At 38.8% G+C, this 21,851-nt stretch overlaps 1 protein-coding gene across 1 annotated transcript in view; it reads right to left on the reverse strand.

Annotated features, from left to right (window-relative positions):
• Positions 1-52: 52 nt before the first annotated feature.
• LOC103149452 (FRAS1-related extracellular matrix protein 2-like) overlaps positions 53-21,851 on the reverse strand; it is a 61,892-nt gene continuing 40,093 nt past the window's right edge. The window contains exons 7-24 of the mRNA XM_007568631.2: positions 17,312-17,461; positions 14,619-14,828; positions 14,337-14,534; positions 14,066-14,230; positions 13,645-13,827; positions 13,418-13,548; positions 13,174-13,329; positions 12,669-12,972; positions 12,396-12,527; positions 11,037-11,368; positions 8,209-8,401; positions 7,967-8,071; positions 7,618-7,745; positions 6,576-6,710; positions 6,269-6,395; positions 4,401-4,588; positions 4,164-4,310; positions 53-2,274 (exon numbers count right to left, since the gene is read on the reverse strand). Coding sequence (XP_007568693.1) covers positions 1,771-2,274; positions 4,164-4,310; positions 4,401-4,588; positions 6,269-6,395; positions 6,576-6,710; positions 7,618-7,745; positions 7,967-8,071; positions 8,209-8,401; positions 11,037-11,368; positions 12,396-12,527; positions 12,669-12,972; positions 13,174-13,329; positions 13,418-13,548; positions 13,645-13,827; positions 14,066-14,230; positions 14,337-14,534; positions 14,619-14,828; positions 17,312-17,461 — 3,488 coding nt within the window. The 3' untranslated portion in view covers positions 53-1,770. The remainder of the gene's footprint in view (positions 2,275-4,163; positions 4,311-4,400; positions 4,589-6,268; positions 6,396-6,575; positions 6,711-7,617; positions 7,746-7,966; positions 8,072-8,208; positions 8,402-11,036; positions 11,369-12,395; positions 12,528-12,668; positions 12,973-13,173; positions 13,330-13,417; positions 13,549-13,644; positions 13,828-14,065; positions 14,231-14,336; positions 14,535-14,618; positions 14,829-17,311; positions 17,462-21,851) is intronic.

Genomic DNA, 21,851 nt, shown 5'->3' on the forward strand with positions numbered 1-21,851 from the left:
AAGCATGCCAATATTTCACTATAATTGCAACTCAGACATTTCAAAGATTTTTCTTGGAAAATTATTTTTATTTGCAGACCATGTTGAACTTCAGGTCTATGTTACAAATTCTTACAGCAAATACAGTATGCCATTTTTTTTAAAAACAATAACCATTCCCAAAAACTTCCAAATAGTACATTTAAATGTAAAATACAGGATATGTATATACATAAATACATAAAACTCTCTGAATGCACTCAAAGCACATGTTAAAAACAAGACACAGATACAGAGTTAAATGTAAAGTTGCAAACTGATTGTGAAACAATACTATGAAAAAAGGCTTGACAGTGACATTTAACCGCATTAGATTCAATGTTGCATAGAACTGTTTTCAATCTCAAATTAAACTGCAAATGCCAGAACATTTATAAAATATGGAATGAAGTCAGCGTTTAAAACAGGATGAAGGGGAAATCGGCTTTGTGGCAGTCAGGCGCCTGGATATGAGGAAGAGCAAAGATAAAGTTTCAACTCGGTAAACCGTGTTTCAATGAAAACGGAGCACATTAATATTTAATATTCTCAAAAAGAAGAAAACAAAAGGCATGAATGATTCATGCCTAGACATAATGCATTGAAAATAACTTAACACATTCAATAGTAGCAAATCATCTTTTAAGGTGAACAACAGCAATTGAAGGAAAACATTTAACTCCCTTTGTGTGAAATATGATCAAAAATAACTAAACAGCACAGCTGACACAAAAGTTCAGTGTCACAGTAATCGCCACAAAACCCCACCAGTCAACACAAACGAAGTGTGTACAAGTTTTTTCAAGTGTGTAAAATGGTTCCTCTTTTAAAAACGTTGATTTGAACCATTTGTATAAGCTATCCACTGCAGACCAGCTGTCTTAAAATCTGCTGTAATACCAAAAGAAATGCTCTTCTTTGATTTAGTGCCATATATTAATCATAAAATCCAGATTTGTTTTAAAACAGTGTTTCAGCAGCAAAATATCCAGGGAAATGAAAACAGTTAACTATGGATAAATACTGAGATATACAGTGTGACTACAGGTTGGTGGAAAACACAGCAGATCAGACATTTTTTCACAAAGTCAAATAAGTGGTTAGACTGCTTAAAATACAAAACTTAAAAGCATGCACACACATGAACACAGAAATGTCCATTAAAATGTGTTGTTTAATTTAAATGTATGTTTTGCTGATAACGCTGAAGAAACACTTTACATCATAAAATCTCAAAGTCTTGGGAACGTCTTAGGCACACTCTGAATCTAAAGACAACTCCTTGATAAAATATTTTTTTTTCCAGTGTAAGCAAGCCATGGTCAGTGTCTACAAAGTCTTTTTACAATAACGTCAGCGTAATATTCAACTTCTTACCTCCTCAGCAAAACGGCCAAAGTCATTCAACATAAGGGGGGGAGGGGATCTCCTGTAGCACCTTCGGAAACACAATACCTTTGATCTTTTTTGTTGGATTAATTGGCTTTATTGCCAATCAATAACAGCAAGTGAGTGCTGACAACTTGACAAGTACTTTGAGACATCGACTAATTACGTCCATCACATCCATCACCTACTTAGTGCTCGGTCCACTCCCTGTCTTTGGAAGTGAAGAAATATTTCAAGTCATTTTTTTGAATAATATCAAAGCTTTTGTTTGCGTTGCTCCATGTGAAATCTTAACTTATTTTTCAGCTAACTGTGAGGCACTTTCAAAACAAAAATGAACTACATCTGTCAATCATTGGCGTGTTAGACCTCTGAACTGTCATTGTTGCTGAGGTTCTGAGTAATCATGGGTTCTGTACTGGTGGAGTTCCTGGGTACTTCTTTCTTCTCCTGCTTAGACCGCACCAGTAAGACCACTACAGTAATGAGGAGCACAGTGAGGAGCAATCCAACAAAGATCCCAATGATTAACACCAGCCTGTCATCGCTGTCTCTCTGGTTGAGCTCGCGGGGGATGATTCCTTTGGTGAAGATCTCCCTCTCTGGACTCGTCTTCTGCTGGCTGCTACGGTCCAGTGAGATGTGCAAGATGTTGGTACCACGGTTGTTTTCCACGCCAATCTCGTCAACTATGTCAGGCTCATTGCTGGAAGACCTTATGGTGCGATGGTGACTCTTAGGCAGACGATCTGAGTGACGGCCAATCGTATGATATTCCAAACTTCTCTTCCCTATCCCCCGATTTGCATTGTCCCGGGAACGGACTGTGTAGATGGTATGAATGTACCACTCTCTCCCCGCAGCCACCTGACAAAAGCAAAATAAGGGAGTTAGAAAAAGTCTTCAATTTGTCATTCATTTATGGGTCTACATGAATAGGTTTAAACTATTACACTTAAAAAGCATTTATCATACAAAATAAAGTTGCAGCACCCCCTTGTGGGCATTTAAATACATATTTTAGATATAATTTGGGGAAAATTTCTTGAGTCCAACTCCAAAAAAATCAAGTTTGTACACAAGTCCTTAACCAAATATCTCAACGTAGCATCAGAAAAATAAACATCTCATTCCCTTGCAAAAACAAAACAAAAAATAAACTCCTAGCAAGTACCCAACTATACACCCATTCATTCATTTTATAGAAACTGTCATGAATTCAATTTGCACATTTTTTATTTTTACTTAAAGACAAAAAAGAACATGCAAGAAGCACAAAAAACTGCAAAAATAAGTCTGAGCAATTATAGAAATTTGCACAGCTGTTTCTAATCCCCTGATGAACACACCTGCAGTCAATGTCATTCTCCACCCTCTCCTCTGTATATAAGCTTACTTTTTTTCTTTTTTTTTTTTTTGCTGTTCTTCCCTGGTTGCTCCTGTTACTAACCCTGCACTCCATGTCCTCTTCTCTTTGTGCAAGCTCTGCAAGCTGTAACTGAATCTTCACTATGCTCTGCTCAAATTCCTGACTGTATTTTGGCTTCAGACCTACACGAGTAACTTCCTGGCCCAACTTATCAAAAAACGTAGAAAGGCATAAAAATAAATCTATTTTCAATTTGGAAAATATTTAACTTTTTTTTAAGAACTTTACTTTCAACATGTTTCCTTTCTGTGAGCATACTGTTACACGTTTGTCTCATTAGTACAAAATACTCACAATAAACCACCAAGATGCTACAACAGTAAAGAAAAAGGAAAGATTAAAAGCACTACATGGTCACCTCAAACCGAAATATCTGTCCTAATTAATGATTTTTTTGATGAAATGCTGTTGTTCCTGAAACTAAACTCTACTAATGCTATTAAATAAAGTTAGTGGAATGTAAATTCATGAGGTTATAAATAAAAATATTAGTTGGCAGATATTGCAAGTGGGGTTTCTCAAGGCTACAGTCTGTTCAATATCTATGCTCCCCCTAGCTCATAATATAAAGTATTACAATGTTTTGTTTTGTTTTTTATGTTTTCAGCAGTTTTTGTAATTTTTTGTAAAGCCCTTGTGTATCAACGTTGCTATAGAAACCAATGCTTCCTTGTCTCTCCTTCTTATAGGGTTTGATATTTACCTATGAAAATTGTTACAGAAGAACCCATTGAACTCTCCTGCATTATTGTAGACTTCTGCAAATATATATATTTAATTTGGCATTTATCTAGTTAATATAAACAATATGATGTGATTTTTCACATTAACAGAGTCCATAAATTGTGTGGTTACGTTAAAGCAGAGAAGCATTCAGAGAAGCAAGGCCGTTGCAGAACACTTTCCAGCTGTGAACCAAATGATCCTTTTTCCTCCTAATAAGCCAAGAAATACCGACTTGGTGGCTAGAAGAAGAAGCAACGCAGACATGATGAAAGGCTGAAACTTTGAGTCATACTTGACTGTGCTGCTCAAGACCATTAGAAGCCAGAATTATATACTTGCTGGAAACTTTTAAGTGGAAAGAGTGAATCTTTTTTTTTTTCTTACAGCTTGTTAAAAGAAAAATGTGTGGGGAAAAATATCATGTAATCACTTTGTGTGACTCATCTATTTTTTGCTTTACGGACTGGTTGTCAGGACAAGGGGAAATGTGATTATACCAGGTTTAATGGGAATTGTGAGGCTGATTTAAGCGCAACCAAATAAAATGCTGATAAAATAGCCACAGGATTTTTTTTTTTTTTTTTAAAGGATGGACACTGACCTGAAAGAGAGCTGCAGAATCCATTCTGAAACCATCTGCCCCAGACTGTCTGACCAGAACCAAAGCGCCAGGGTCATCCACTGCCAGAAAAGCATTAAAAGCAACATTGCCAAAGGAATGGGCCTGGGTCTCTGGCTGGGCCTTGTCCTATAGAGACAAATTCATGAAATGAACACCGATGTACCAATGGCCACACAGCGCACATCTTGACACGAGGGGTTGTTATCTTTTACTCACAATAATCTTGAACCTGTACAGCAGGGACAGAGCATCAGCCAGGCAGCCAAACTCAAAGTTGCCCGGGTTGTATTTTGGAACGTATCCATCAGCACCAGTGCACAGGAACACTTTCTCTATGTTGCAAATAAAGGAGTCGCCCAAGTTCTGAACTGGATCCACCATCACTCTGCCATAGATTGTATCCCCTAAACAAAAAAAGAAAATCTTAGTCTTATTTATTCTAAAGAACGGTGGGAAATTTTCTTTTTTAATGGACTGTTCAAGCTTTTTGACAAGAAAAAACTAATTTTAAAATAAAAAAATAGATTTGGGTTATTTTTTCCAATAAACTAAAAAAGTGTACTAAAAAATACCTGCTGGTATTTTCACAGTTTGTTTTTCTCAATGCACAAAAATGCATGCACATTTTTAAAATCAGAATCAGAGTATTCTATTTTTGATAGCTGCACAGTATTTTATATTGTAATTTTGCCCTTACTGTGCAGTATATATTTATTTTTCATCAAGACATCCACCTAAAGCTATACCGAAATGGTTGGCAAAACACAAGGTGGATGTTCTGGAGTGGCCCAGTCAAAGCCTAGACCTCAATCCGATAGAGAATTCATGGCAAGACTTGAAAAGGGCTGTTCACAGCAGGTCCACAGACAACCTCACAGAGCTGGAACAGTTTTACCAAAAAAGAAGGGAGTGAAATTGCATTGTCCAGGCTGATTGAGACCTGTTCACACAGACTCCATGCTGTGACTGCAGCCAAAGGTGCGGCTGCTAAATCAGGGGTCTTCAGCTCCGGTCCTCAAGGGCCGGTGTCCTGCAACTTGTAGATGTGTCCCTTGTGCAACACACCTGAATCAAACGGCTGAGTTACCTCGTCAGTGTGCAGTCAAACTCTCCAGAAACCTGCTGATAACCTCATTATTTGACAAAGGTGTGTTGAAGCAGAGACATTGGCCTGCAAGGCCTTTAACTGAAGTTCCCTGTAATACTGACTAAAAAGAGATTCATATTTATCTAGTCATGTATTTTATGTAAAATCTTTGTATTTGTCATTACGGATCAGTGGAGTCTGGCGACGACGGGGGCTTAAATTCCGTAACAAAAGTATGTTTTTATCTTTTTCTATTATTTCATTTTCTCTTTCTTACCGTTTATTCAATGTCACATGCTGTTTTTATTTAGTTTTTTTAACTATGTAAAGCACCTTGAAATGCCTTGCTGCTGAAATGTGCTATACAAATAAAATTGCTATACAATAAGATTGATTGATTACTGGAGTCATTGCAGAAATCAGTTTTCATTTCAACATTTAAGGTTTTTTTTTTTCTTGTCAAAAAAGCCAGATAGTGTTGATTATGTTTGATTTGTAAGAGCAACAGGAATAGTAAAATATCTTGGGGGGTGAATACTTTTTACAGGCAATGTACATGGGTATGAAATAAGAAAAGACCTCTGCATGGCAACAAAGAGGGCTATGAACTTTGTAAGGAACAGAGTGACCTGGACCCTAAGTAAATAAAATAAAACTCAATCTTGAGGGGGTGGGGGGGAATTACACTGATTCTATTTAAAGTTATCCCAGAACTGGATTAAATTTCCAACTTGGAATAAAATCTTCATTTTTTTATTTCCTCTCTCAGGAAGAGCAAATAAGTCAAAAAGACAGTTCATATGGCCTCGTTTCCTTTTATTTTTCTTCTAAGTCAGAAAATAATGGGAGACAGATCTGCTAAATCTACAAAAAATGTTTCATGAAATATGAAATTTTTGTTTTTAGTAAGTTCAATGAAGGAAACCCACAGTGTTGAGCAATCGAAAATGCCCTGTTAAAACATATGGAAATAAAACTTCTGCTACAGACACTTTACCCTGTGAGAAAGCCGTATCACTCTCCTGTCCGAAGCCCATGGAGCCATCTGACAGCCAGAGTGTCCGTTTGGACAACAGGATCATCTGTGTGTTTAAGCTGAATTCAGCAGCCACTGGATCGCTAACCTAGAATCACACAGAAGATTCAGCACAGGTAATATAAAAAAAAATAAATAAATAGAGAAAATCAAAATTAGGGATTGTACGGGCCAAATTCAATACAGAGTATGTTTATCTTTAAAACGCTCTAAAAATGTGTTTTTCAAAAATGCTGCCTCAAATCAAAATTCATTAAGGTGAATGTACCTGCTGAAAGCGGATATCCAAATCAAAGGTGAGGGGCTCTCTGGGACTGCAGACAGGAGGAAGGGTGTACTCCAAACTCGGAGGGGAAGTACAGGGAATCAGCTTTACTGTGTACATACCAGAGTAGTCACGCACCTGAGGGAGGAGAAACCATATGTTAAAAAATGTTCAAAGGGATGAAAACTGTTAAAAATGAGGATATGTGCATTTGCTATGACTGGAAAGGCTGATATTTTCCATTTAAATTGAATACATTTGTAAGGAAAATGCCTTTGTGGACTGGGAAACAGAGCTGAGTATTTCTATTTGCCCATGAAAAACTTGCCAAATACACTTGCCAAACAACATATTGTACTTTTGACTGTTTTTTTTGGTTGCGGTTTCTTGGTTTGGATGATTGGAGTCTGAGGAAACAAAACAATCTGGCAATTTAGCAGCTTATTCATTTCACAAAATGGACCTCAAAAGTGAGACAACTGTACACAACCAATTGTGTGCAGCCCAATGCTGGGGGATTGTGTTCCATTCTTCAGTCATCAATTGTCACAAGTCATCCAATATGGCTGCGTCACCACCCACTGTGTTCTCAGAGGTTTACATTAGGGTTGTGGCGATGACTGCAGGCAGAACATTTTGTCCTCTCCCATCCTAAATTCTGGAAGTTGTCTCAGACAAACCCTGCTCTGACAGGTTTGGAGATATAGGATTGCCACTCCAGAATCTCATCTTGGGAGTTCTCCAATGACTAGTTCTGTTATTCCAGTGAGGGCGATGCCTATGCCAAAAGCTGTTTGAAAATGTCAAAGAGGAATATGTAAAAAAATTTTTATGGCCACAACCCACAAATTAAAGCTTGCTTCTCGACCTACAAATGCATTTTTCCTTATAAGTATGATACCATCTTTGGGGAAATGAACACAGCCTTCACAACAGTATAAGATTCACTGTCAGGAAGCATTATTACAACAAAAATAAGCAAAACCAAGCAAAAAAAAAAGATTCTCTTACCGTTTCCCCAAATCATAACAAAACTTTTACTTACAGCAAAATCAGAGATGAATGTCCACTGCTGAATGGGCTGACTGTAGGTTGGCTCACTCCTAACAAGGCTGAGGTTAAACGTTAAACCAGGGTGGTCTGCACACATGACCATTGAGGTCAGAGGTGAAGCTAAGGGGAAAATAATATACATCAGTATAAATATTAGAGTAGCTGGATATCAAAATTTGGCAAACAAAGGGACTGTCAATCAAAAGTATCAAAACTTCACATTAAAAGCTAAGTTTTACATTTCTTTAAAATAAATATCTAGTTATAATCTTTATTCAAAATGACATATTAAGTAAAAATCACCTATTATATTAAGGTACATTTAATCATAGATACTGTACCTAGATGTGCAAGCACAAACAGGCCTCTGAATCGAGCCTCAGTGCGGAAGTTAACTACTAGTTGCCCCAGTCCGTTTATACGCATGCTGGTTGGGTAGAGGGCACCTGCAGAGACGGTGGAAGAAAGGATGCTATTATGTATTAACTACATAAATTTTAAACATCCTTCTGAACAAACCTGGCACACATTAAACTTTATAAACATCAAATATTAACAACTCCACCCCCTTCCCCAAACTTGCCTTGCAGTTCAGCCTCTGGTGGACTCCCAATGCCATCTCGCCACAAGATGGCAGTGTCGTACACAAACGTGAGCCTTAGCTCTGACTGCAAGTCAAAGTGCTGCCAGCCTCCTGCTCCCACAGGAGAATGGAAGACGTAGGACACATGCAGTGGGACTCGGAGGGTCACAAAGGACTGGATGAGATTCAGCACCTGTGGTGAAAACAGCATAATTGTGAGTGCTATTGCTAATGGAACTCACTCACTTATGCATGCAATACACCAACTATTGAACCACATATCGGTATTATGTCCGATCAATGTTCTGCTGCACAAAAGCAACAGATACAGTCAAACGACAATACTTTAGGGATGTTTAAAGACTATTTAGTATGCCTTATGGCAGTAAAAGTTTCCTCTTACTGATCTATAGCTGAAATATTTAGTGCATTCTGTGTTTGAATCGCTTAGCTGTGCCTCCACAGAGTTAGTTCTGCATTTTCTATTTCCACAAATGCCTCATGGCAGCTGTACTAAATGTTTCATTCTCTAAAAAGAGCTGTCCTAAAACAGCCAAAGTCCTCAGAGGGAGCGCTCTTTGGTATCTGCACTTTCCTCTGACCTGTGAGAGGTACCTGCCTGCACTGGCTTTGTGTTCATGTGGAGACGTGCCTCCGCCTTTGGGCATTTAGAGCTCAGCCGAATGATTTGCTGAATGGCCTTCTGACACAACCTGCTGGGTTTTAATAGATTCCTGCGGTCTTGTTAAGCTGGGCACTAAGCCCTGCACTGTGACATGACACTAAAGCGAGCCTCTACTGAGCTGTCTCCAATCAGCCTGCCGGCCCACTTAGGGGAGAACTTGGGTCACAGGGCACCAGCAAGAAAAGGCTGTTTTCTTTTCTACTCATGCTGTCATGTACATCCCGAGTCTGTGCTGGAGGACCTTCATTCTATGCATGTAGTTCTGTCTTAAAAAAAATAAAATCCAGGAGGATGAACAAAAGCACACAGTTCATCTAATAAATCACCATTGCCCTAAATATTAATATGTCTTTCCTCAAACAGCCAAGAAAAGGCATTCAACTCTTTTACGTCTGCTCGTGGCAGAAGTCAGGTGTATAATTTACCTACACTGCAAAAACACAATCTTACCAAGTGTGTGTGGTTTAGTTTCTAGTGCAAATATCTTAATGCGCTTGATAAAAAAAGACTAAATTAACTTACGAGTAATGTACAAGCATAAAGTTGTTGAGATGTTTAAAGCAGGGTTAGGTTAAAAACATTTCAAACTTTTCCACAACTGCAAACCTAACAAAACAACTCACTCCACCTAAAGTGACAGCTCAGGCAAAGAGGACATCAGAGAAGCAGGCAAGAGACTCAATGAGAAGCTGCAGAAATCCACAGCTAAGCTAGAAAAATCTGTCAGTCGGAAAATAAGCAAAAATAAAATAAACATAAAAGCAACGCCGTAAAAAGTCCTAAGTGCAGTTTGTTGCAAGTCATGAATGATACACAGCAAAAACATGGAAGAAGGTGACAATCCTGGAAGAAAAGAAAAAAAATTGGCTCGCTGGAGTTACAAAAGCATGGATATATTGAGATAATGAGTTGGAATGGCCCAGAGTAGGTCCAGATTTAAATTGGGAATCGATGGCAAGACAGAAATCTGTGAGAAAAACTGACCTGTTTAGACACACAAAAAAATGGGGGAAAATCCCTCCCTCTTCATGAAAAAAAGCATTTACATGTCACACCGCAAAAGACTCGCAATTGTATCTGCAGAAAAATGTGGCTTTACATGGTGTTGACTCAAATGGTTTCATTCAAACACGCTTCACACTTTTAAGATTTTCAGTAAAACCTGTATCATTTTCTGTTCATGTCACAATTATGTACTGAAATCCTCAAAGACTCATTGACATTTGTGATTGTAGAGGAGATATGGAAAGGCTTAATGGGCAAAAATACTTTTGCAAGGCAGCCGACTGGTTACCTGTCGAGACAAGTTCCCAAATGCCGCATTCACATTCAAATTATGAGGTTGCAGGCAACACATTTCCACTTGTTGAAAAAGGTCCTTATCACCGAGGTGATGCTTTGTTATTAAAACAAACCCGAAGCTATGTAAAATGAAAATCTCACATTAAACTGGAAAAATCGACAAACTGGTGGAGTCCAACAGGCAGGGAAATACAGAATACAGTGGCACACTGTTAAATTACTGATCCTCAGAGGGGATTGCAGTTGAAGTTTTTCACCATGAGGTGCCCTCTGAATTCTTATGGACCTCTTTTATCAACTCTCTGCCTTAATTAACTCAATGTGAACTAAGGGCAAGCTTCCAAGGTGAATGCAAATGTTGAAGCCTGAGAGGCATGTGTGCCTGAAGGCCAGGGGAAGAGTGGAGATTTCGACCCTCTTGTGCTGTGTAAAACATCTGCTGCTGCAACGAGCACTCTGTGCATGTGGCAAAAACGATGAATTTGGATTTTTATGAGACTGTCGGCCATTTACTGCCACTTTCACAAGACAAATAACTTGCTCTAGAGGGAACAAAGGGGAGCAGGTGCTGGGTTAGACATTACTAGCAGGGACAAACCTACAAGCAATTATTGGCTTCCACACAAGCTTGTTCTCAGTTTAGAATTACTGGGTGGTTGGGTGGCAATCAAAAAGGCAAGTTTTTATAAAAGATCATAAATTTGAATCAGTAACTCCTGGAGGCCACAATCCTATCCCCAAGAGAAGGAAAGGCTATCTTGAGTTGAGCTGAAGCTCCTAATTTTTAGAGACAAAAGAAGAGTTCAGAGGTGAGCGGAAGCTCGAAAGCAGTAGTGTTTACCTGTCCATCCGTCCCGATGGTGCCTCCACAGTCACTGAGAAGCTCTGACATGTCATAGTAGCTGGTGAATTCCCACAGACAAGCCTCCAAGTTGAGGTTTCTGTAGAACCGTAGAGTGCTGGATCCCCTCAGAGAAGTGCTGTATTGGTAAGGCGCTGTCTGACCAATAATCTCCGGATTCTTGGTGGCTTCAGTTAAAAAGCCATAGTGGGTCTTGACCTCAGTGTAGTCCAACAAATTGGAGCAGCGATGGTGGCCGACACGGGTCCCATCGGGGCTCAGCGTCAGCTCAAAATTAGAAAGGGGTCGGGTGGATACGACGGGCAACATTCCTGTTGGAGGATACAAACAAGGGTTAATGACATGCTGCAGTGTTTAAAGACAGCATAAATATTCTACACTCTACATTCAGTGATGTTATAATTATTATTATGCATGTTGTTTTTCTTGCCATAGTGTCTTAGTTCTGTTTTATTCTCTCTTTCTGCAAGTGTAGAAGCAGACTTGTAGGGTGTTGACTGGGATTCTTCCTGTGCTGCTTTCTCATCTGCTCTTATCGCATTCTCTCTCTTTAAAACTTCTCTCATTTCCCCCTCTTTCCATTACATTTGAAATAAACCCAAAGCAATTTCTTAAGTTTTATATATAGATTCCCATTTATATATAGATTTATATATAGATGTGATTTAGGTCTGGTTCATTTTAACGCATAAAAATGCTTTAATCTAGATAACTCCCATCTAACTTTGGCCTTATGGTTATATCTTTATCCCCCAGATTCAAGTCTTTTGCAGAAACAGGCTTTCTTCTGGAAGCATCCTGACAAGCTTTCCCATCCCAACCAAAGAAAAGCATTATTACAACATGATGCTGCCGTCAACATGTAGGAATGTCGTGTGGAGTGTTTGTTTTCTATTACACATTGCATTTTGTATGCAATTCAAACATTTTAAACCATTACCCTTCTTACACGGCTTGTGGCAAAGTGCAAATAAAACTTCTCAACATTCCTTTCAGTGAGGGGTTTGTTCAGAGTTCAGAATTACCTTGGAGCTTTTCTGAAACGGTTCTATTTTTGAACAGACCTCAATGAGATCTTCAAAGCACGGGATAATGTTTATAACTCAATCCTTTTTTAAACATCTCCACCACTTTATCCCTGACTTGTCTGGTGTGTTCTTTGCTCTTCTGATGATGTTTGTTCACTAATCTTCTCAAACAAACCTTTGATGCCTTTACAGAGTAGATGTATTGATACTAAGTTTAAATCACACACAGCTGGACTCCCAGAGAGTACCCTGCCTTTCAGGCACTTAAAAAAAAAAAAATAAATAAAAAATTGAAACCTTTTTCTCTTACCATCGATGTGAGGCATGGTGACAGTTAATTTGATGAGGTTTGGATGGTCTGTTTCCTCTGCTCCGCTGTATCGCAGCCTGGCAGAAAACGGCTCAGCCCCAACCGTCCCTACAACACGAGGCTGACACATTCCTGAAAATGTGCAGCAGATGAAAAAATAAACATATATATTCTTACCCAAAAAAGTCTGATAGAAGAATAATAAATACACAACACACCAGAACCTTTTTTATATTGCTATACATTTTAAAAGAGTTAATAAGAAATGCTCACCCTCATCTGTGCTGATTGACACTATGGAGCTAGTTTGTTCTAGCCCTTCATCCCCGTTAGAGTTCACAGCCCTGGCAGCGCATTGGACCCTGGAGCCGGCCTGGAAATAGACTGAGTCCAGAGTTATGAGTTTGGAGGAAGTGAAGAAAGTGTCAAAATCTACCTCCCTCATTGGGCTAGTGACACCATCTGGGCCGGTGGGGGCGCTAACAAGCCAGCGATAGCGAGTTAACGTGTTGTTGATGCTCTCGCTCACGCAGATAGACCCTGTTTTGTGGTAGTCTGGAAACTTGGGGTTACAGGCCTGGAAGAGGAAACAGAGGCGCGTAAGAGAAAGAGAAGAAACATTTGTTTCCAAGGCAAATTCATTTTGTTAAGGCAGGTGCTGAATTTTGCAATTAAACTCAATGCAGATGAACATTTTCTTCAGTAACTATAAGACAAAGTTAAAACTCAGTTGACAGTGTAAAAGAAAAGGAAACGTTGAGATTTGTTTAGCACATACAGTGACACAAACGACAGGGTATCCAGCCACAGGCAGGGAGGGTCTGTTTTGTTGGATGTCATCATAATTAAACAGAGAAATCACGATGGGAATGGAGGGAAACGTCACATCTGCCATGCTGTTGCTCTCTTCAATATAGATGATGGCTTTGCTCATCTGTTGATTGACCAACAAGAAAATGTGTCTTACAAGGAAACAAAATGTTACTTTTCATGTGATAATAATAAAAAGGTTAAAGCATGACCTTTGTTTCTGCCACCATGTTCTCGTCAGGCTTAAGATGGACCGTGAAGGCCTCCCTCATTTCTCTGACACCATCATATAAAACCTCCACCTCCACATGGTGCTCCACGTCTCCCTGTCTGAACACGATTTCTGCAGAAAAAAAAAAAGAAAACGAGAAAGTTTGAGAAGTATTTTCAGCAGGTCTAACTTGGCAGCCTGATAAAAGAGGCCGAGATTAATATTTACCCTCAGATATTGGATGATAGTCCTCCCCTGAGGTAGCAGATCCGTCTTTGGTGTGCACTCGAACAACAGAGACCTTGGAGGTGTCTCCGACACGCAACACTGAGATCTTTACCACCGAAACTTGACCTTTTTTCTTTGGTTCGTTCACGTTGAATTTGGTTTCTTGAAAACTAATAACAGATCCTGTGAAAAGACGTTACTGTGAAATCAAATGCTGCGTTATAGTCACCATTAGTGAGACTCGTAATATGTCACCAGCAGTGCGAATCCGAAAACATAAAAGTCCTGATTTAATTTGATTATTTAATTTTGAATATTTAATATGGCTTACTAAAGTTCTACATGTAATTACTTTAAGTTGGGCTATCGTGTGCATCACTGTAGGCATTTTTTATATAATAGATTAGTAAAATATTCTTACTGTCTGCATCATCTTTAATTTTAATGAGAGTTTCATTTTGCTTTCCAATAGATGCTCCAAACGGAGACTCGCTCTTGGGACTCCCCAAGACGAGACGAAGCTCTTCCTCCTCCTCGTGTTCCGTGTCATCAACCAGCACAAGTAAACAAGGTTTTTCAATCTCTCCTGCAAAATAAATCACAGTGTAAAGCTGAAACTCAGCCTGACATATCTTTACATCAGTACATATGGAGCTAAAAAAGGAGACGCATGTCAGGCTCTGCAACGCCACCTGGTAGGAAGGTAATGATGGATGCATCTGTGTTTGGCCGTTCATTAAAGTCCATCATCACCTGGGCTGTCCCCTGCCTGCTGTAACAGCGGACTGTTGACTTGTAGCTGATGTCGCCACTGCGGTACACCGTAGCTGAGATCTGTCCTGAGCTTTCACTCCCCACATGCACAGCATGCCGGAACTGAACTTTGGGCACTGGAACAAAAAATAATTTTATCCTGAAGTCACAAGTACTTCCAAAATCACCGGGATGACTTTCAACAAAGAGTTTTAACTCACAGTCAGAGATGGAGTCATTGATGATGATGGACGTTTTGCTCGGCTCGCCGAGGATTCCGTTCATCGGCATTCGCAGCACCAGCTCAAACTTTTCTGGACCTTCCAGGACCGGCTGGCCAAGATCATCCAGGATGGTCACGCGGAATGTTTGCATGGTGACGCCCGAAGCAAAATCCAGATTCCGACTGATCCCCACATAATCCATGCCAGCTGCACACCACACGATGTAGATCTTTCAAATATCATTTTTCATTTTGTTTTTTTTTCTTCTTTCAATCAATAATAAGTATAAATATTTCAACTAAACAAAACACAAATGAAAAGGAGCAAAAAGACATATAAACTTCTAATATCTGCTCCTTATTCACATAAAAGGAAATTAGCGTTTCAACTCAGGAGATTATTACAGACATATTTCATACCATACACACGAAAAAAAAAACACACAACAAAATGTCAGGTTATTCAATGTCATATTGCGTCATTAAAATTATTTTCAAATTCAGATTAAATTGTTTTAGCTCACTGTTGAGATTGTTCAATAATGTATTGAATTGAAATGCATCTTTCCGTTCTAAATCTTTTGTTTTCATAATCTTAGTTCCTTTGAGGTTGTATGAGTTTTCTCTTTTTACAAATCTGTTTTGAATGTTTGAGAAAAAATTTCGTATGCACATAACATTTGGAAATATTGCACTCGATATTGGATTTGTGTGTGATCCCTGTATCCACTTGCACTTATGACTCAGCTACATCAATTTTTCAAATATCATTTAAAGAGGAACTTTTTAAAAAGTTTTTTTTTTTTTTTTTTCTGTAAATCTCATTATCATTCATGGTTCCCTTACCCCATATTAGAAAAATGTCACAATGTATTGACTTTTTATGGAAAACTAAATAAATGAGTTAGGATTTATTACATTTTTACAAATGCACATTCATTTTCTGCTATATGTAGGGGAGATATAACATAAAAACATCACTATGCAAAATCTCTATCCCTGTTTTTTGTGTGTGTGTCCCAAGTGAAACACACCTGAATAGTCCTGTTAATGTGATTCAGGTGTGTTAACAGACAGAAACATTTAAAAACTTCAGGCACTGGTGTCAAGTTCCTCGAGGACTGGAACCTGACACCAGTCCTTTAAAGACAGACAACTAAAAAGAGCCATAGAGGCAATACTTGATCTTATTTTGACAGTAGATTTAAAACACATCCCAACTGGTTTGTGAATGTCACTTATTGAAGAAGATGAAAAGTCATACCAGGCAAATACAGAATACCGTCAACCATTTGGCAAAAATATTTCGTCACACAGATGACAGTTATGAGCATTTGATGGATATGTGAGTTTATTTAATAAGTAAAACAGCATTGTCGGGGACTGGACAGCTCTCCAACCGCAGACCGATTCTTCTTTTAGCATTCTCTAAAGAGCCTTTTGTACTGAAAGCACAACCTCTGCCTGCAGGCCATTTTTCACATATTTATAACCCAGCTATATGTGGTCTTGGATTTTCATTCTTTCGGATATGATTAGATGCTCGGTCCCTTTTAAAACCGTTGCACAGGTAGAAGGACTGCTGTTAAGAGGACAACCGCCTGGGGGTCAGAGATAATAGAAGCTGCAGGGAAGACTTGGGGAAACGGCAATCAGTCCCATCCTCCGAAGTGCGCGGCAATATACAGAGCGATCAGCATGCTCGCCTGAAACTCAGTTCGCAGTCAGACTTGCATTGTATTCATAACAATGTGTACATCCTAAACATGTTTATATTCCCCAGTCCATCCACTCAACATATCCAGAGTGAAAAACCTTCTTTTGTAGTTGAGCTCAGTAAGACAAAGGCTGCGTTCACACAGCAGGTCTTGAGGCTCAATCCCAATTTTTTGCCAAAATGTGATTTTTTATTATTAATTTTCCCTGGTCGTTCATACTGCTAATTAAATCTGATTGCAATAAAAATTCTCCGTGAAAAGATTAAATCCCCAAAGCAAAAGAAAAACGTAGATGTCACGCAGCAGCGCATTGTTTATGGAAGCAATAATGGATGGAGCCGTTTATGGATCGATTTAAAAGTTTATTCATCAATGAGACCAGACAGCAACATCACAAGATCATCAAAGAAGATAATAAAAAGGAAGCACAACTAATAGTGATGGCATTTAGTTGTATTGACTGCAATTTCAGTAAGGAAATGGATGTGTAGTCAGAGCCAGGAGTGGTCTGATTGTGATGTGACACAAATTTCCTTCATAGGTTCAGAGTTTTCATAATCATAACTTTCAGTCATTGTTGATGCCCTGATTTACCATGTCTGTTTTTTTTCTGCCGCAGAATTAAGACGTATTTCTCCCATCAATGACATAAAAGCTGAATAAAACGCCACATGACTGTTCAGACTGCAGACACTTTGAAAACAATTTGATACATTTCCGGATTAGTACCACAAATCAAGTTTATTTTTTTTATTTTTTGGTGAAAAGATTGGAATTGGGTCGTTCAGACTGCGGAGAAAAAGCCGCATGTAGGTCGCATTTGGGCAAACGAAGCAGATTTGGGTCACGTTTGCCTGCTGTGTGAACATAACCAAAGAGTGGCGGGACAGCAACTTAAGCCTGTCATTCAGCCTGGTGTGCATTAATATAAACATGTGCAGGAGGAATCTGTGGCTTTAACAGAGGCACATACCCTCAGCTGAGACCGGGTCGGTCCTTCTGGAGCGCACCGTCACAGTTGCTCCTTTGGAAAGATCAGACCCCGTCCTCCACACCTGCACCTCCACAAAGGCGTCGCTCTCATCCACGTGGTATTCCGTGCTTCCAAAGTAGAAAACCGGAGCTAGGAATGACAAAAGAGACAGGAGTGAAACGCAATGCATACGGGAAGGGAAACGGGAGTGCGACGTCCATTAAACGCTTCCAACAAACGCTGTTAAATTTTGATGTAATTGCACAGCTGAATCTTTGATAGCGGCACACATGCATTATCTCTAATTACAGGAAAGCTGAAGGATCACTTCCATCAAATTAGCAGCGCTGTAATTGTACTTTCTAACTTCCTGACACAATGTTGAAGCATCTCTAGAGTTGAAACAAAGATTAATAGGCGAAAAGCAACCTTGAGGCAAAATAGACTCCCTTGTTCTCTTTGGGATGAGTCTGCTGGAGCTGCTAACTTTGATAGTGATGGGTCTGAGAGGCAGACAGGAGGCCTGACAGGAGGTCTGGGGGATGTAAAAGCTCCAAGTGCCAGCCCAGGCCTGTCTGACTGCAATTAGCGTTTCTATAAACTGAGTTTCAACTGCAGCCAAACTCACCCGCTGTGATTTTTAACTGTTAGAGAACCACACTCCTTTTTTTTAGTGGTGTCCAATATGTCATGCTGTTTGTGAAATAGTTGGTTTAGGATCTTGGACTCCGGGGGATGTTTATTTTCGGGAAGTTTGCCCAGTGACAAGCAAATCTAGAACAGCGAGAGCCAAAGGTTGAAATCAATCAAGCAGCAATTACAGCGAGCAAAAGAGTGTATTCCTACACAATAGATATAAACAATGGTTGAGGGTTTCCTTGCGAAAGCATTCCTACATTTTGAACATTTTCACATTGTATTACATTGTAACTACAAATTTAAATATATTTTATGTGATAGACCTCGTCAAAGTAGTGCATAACTCAGTGGTAGAAGATAACAAATGATGCATGATTTATTTATGTATTTATTTTTACATATACAATTTTGAAAAGTGTGGTTTTTATTTACTCTGATATCTTAAATAAAACCAAGTGCAACCATCTGCCATCAGAAACCACTGTATTTGTAATTAGAGTCCATCTAATACAGTTTTCTTTTATTATAAATGCAGCTTTATGGAAGAGTAGCAGACAGTTTTGAAAGCAAGCCATAAAAAGTGGAAGAAATTGCTCTGTTCAGAAGAAATTCAAATCTTTACTGTTTCTGTCACCCTGAACCCTTCATGCAAAGAAAACTGTCTGAGCATATGGTGGTGAACGCATCATGCTGTGGACATTAATTGGAGGACTTATGGAGCTAAAAACAAGACAATCCTGGAAGAAAACCTGTAAGGGGCTGTAAAAGGCTTCAGACTGAGTTTTACCATAGAGCATGACGAAGCTGTTTAAATCAAAGAATATTCATGTGTTAGAAAGGTTCGAAGCCAGTCGAATTGAGGTAAAACAGAAAAAGAAAATGAGGTTTGTTGAAGCTCAACATCTAATCTGACTGAGCTTGAGCTGTTTTGCAAAGAAAAACAGAACATTTCAGTCTCTAATTGTGCAAAGTCAGCAGAGATACCCCAACAGACTTGGAGATAAAGATACAAGACATACTTTTCAGGTATTTTTTTTCTTTCTTACTTCCACCTCACTGTTTGTGACATAGAATACACATAAAATAGTAATAGATGACAGCCTCAATACTGCAACCAGTCCAACATTCAGATGATATATATATATATACACACGTTATATGTTATCTGATGCAGACTGACCCAGCTGCAGCATCTCGACACTAGAAGTAAAAACTTGTTCTTTGGGGGAAAAAGAAGCTAATAACGTAGCAACTTTGTAGCCCCCGGAGAAGTCAAACACGTGGTTAAGAAAAGCACTAAACCTAAGTGAAAGCAAAGGCCAGAACACTTTTATGTTTTAATATGTTATGAGAGTATGGCCAGAACAATAAATGCTGCATCAAGAGGCTTGCAGCTGCCAGGATTTCTCCCCACAGAGAAGCCAAACAAAGATGGTTTTGGCTGCCTGCACACACACTACCTGGAGGAGTAATAAGATCTGCACGACTGAGGTTGGCAGCCAGGAACTCAGGCACAGTTGTACTAGTCCAGTAATCAGATAAGGTTTGCACACCAAACAAACAAAAAACCCTTCAAAGACTCAAGGCCCATTAACTGAAAGGTAAACCACCAGCCATATCCTTCAGTTCAGCAGCAGCCTCTGACGCCACAAAGCACACAGGCTATAGAGTTTCACAGATGTCAGTAATGAAGAGCCAAATCAAAACTAGCTATATGTTTTGTTTTAGTTATTTAAAATTGCTAAGCATCACATTCATATCGTTTTTATTTTTTGTTCCTACTTGAATTTAAAAAAACAAAAAAAAAAAACAGCTGCAGATAGTTACTATGCAAGTCCACTTATTCTGCAAAATTAAAGAGCCAGGAAAATAATTTATGTTATATTCATGTGAGCATAAACGAAAAGATGAGACACGGAGAGAGACACAGACTTCTCTTGGCAAATTGTTAAACTCCCTCTGGTAGCTTAATTTCACTTGAACTTTGCATATAATTCCCGCAGCTCTAAGTAGCTTCTCCATTGGTAAGATTCATTTGAAGCTCAGGTAAATGCTCTACTGCCACCCGCGCTCTAGTCTAGCCAAGCCTGCAGAGTGCAAAAGTGCATTTCCTTTGTCAGTAGGGACTAAAAGCATAAACATCTGAATTTTCAAGCAACAACAACAAAAAAAAATGTCTGTCAAAAGACAGCTTTTCTACACTTAAGTGTTATAGACATCTGTTAGCATGTGAGGAAATAAGAGTCCAGGTGAGCTATGATGGCAGGGTTTGGAAGTTTCCCTCCTGATTCACGCCGCCCATCGTTAAAATGGTTTATAATCATACCCCTAGAACCAGAGTCAAATATACAGGCAACTGACACACGGCTATAAATACACCTGTACAAGCAGTCTCATGTCTTACAGTTTCGACCCACCAAAACATTTTCCCCCGGATGCGGAGTCAATATCAAACAGCAATTACCTCTGCAAGAGACGACAAGTTTCTCCAGCCGCGTAGCAGGCAAAAGAAACGGGGTGGAAATCACAGGGATTTGGCTGTCTTATTGTCTGCGACTGAGAAAACAGCTGGTGTTGTAAGGATGGCTGCAATAACACAGAAAGCCTGGACAGATTGCAAATCTACCAGTCTTTCAGCACCAAAAAATGTACCTTTTAGTAGAAAAAAAAAAAATCTGTCACAATTTATCAACAGGGTTTTTCCAGTTATTGAAATTGTTTAACAATATGTAAAAAAAAGAGAAAAAGCTAAAAAGATGAAGAAAAGCTAGAGAAGGTGCAAAAATTATATAGACAAAATGAATCTAGTTTGACTATTGGTATCAGAACCCATTGTGATCTCATTGTTGGACAAGAGATCAGCTAGATGCGATCCGAAGGGTCTTGAGCTGCTCAAGGTCATTTCTGGACACGTTTTAAGGTTTCAGTCAAGAAAATGTGGCGTGCTTAAATAATAAAATATACAGAGAAATATGAAATTTAGATAAACTGAAATTTAGATAAACTGATGTTCCAAATATATCAAAAGATGTGCCTTTTAGATTTGACAGATTAAAGTTTAAACATACGGGAGACTTGTTGCCGAAGCGTGCCGTCAGAGCAGACACGCTGCAGAGAGAACAGACTGCTGTTCAGCATCTTCTTCTGCTGGGATAGTTTGGTGACAGAAAGTCGAAAACGCAAGACAGATGTTTATGCAAATGTTTATAGCAGTGCAGTTTTGTTGGACTGCTGCAGTAACAATAACTGAGAGTGCAACATAAAGAATCTGGAGTTGCTAAGAGTCTGTCAGTAGAGTCTGACACAAGGATGAATATATTGATGTAAATATAACTATAATGGAAGATATGGGCTAAAAGTTGCGTTTCTGAAGCTCAGCATAACCTGTGTGGTTTAATCATATCGGCTTTTACAGCACCAGCACACATTTGAAAAACAACATTAAATATTTAAGTAAAAACTCTTTGGATTGGGAACAGTTTCTATTAGCATATATTTAAATATAGGTAGGTAATGGACTGAAACCCCAAAAATCTTAGATAAAAGCACCACAAAATTGGAGAAAATTTAATCTTTTTGAAAGAGTAAAGACGTGATGGTGTATTCTCTCTACGAGATTGTTTTTAACAAATATTTCCCTTTAAGACAAAGTAAAAAAAAAAAAAGATAAAACAGCATAGAAATATAAAAGAACTGTCAAGTTCAAAGACCCTCTGGTGAAAGTTTGCTGTTTGTGTAGAATGTTCCCAAATTTCTTACAGAATTTAAAACAATAGATATATTTTTGCTATCATATAAAAATCAAGTTTAATAATAACACTTCTTCATCTTCAAGCAGTCAATCCTAAATTTAATTCAACAATGCAAGATACCAAACTATTTAAAAATACTGTAGGAAGAG

Source organism: Poecilia formosa, unplaced genomic scaffold (genome assembly GCF_000485575.1).
Source record: "Poecilia formosa unplaced genomic scaffold, Poecilia_formosa-5.1.2 Scaffold228, whole genome shotgun sequence".
In the NCBI taxonomy this organism is placed as follows: domain Eukaryota; kingdom Metazoa; phylum Chordata; class Actinopteri; order Cyprinodontiformes; family Poeciliidae; genus Poecilia; species Poecilia formosa.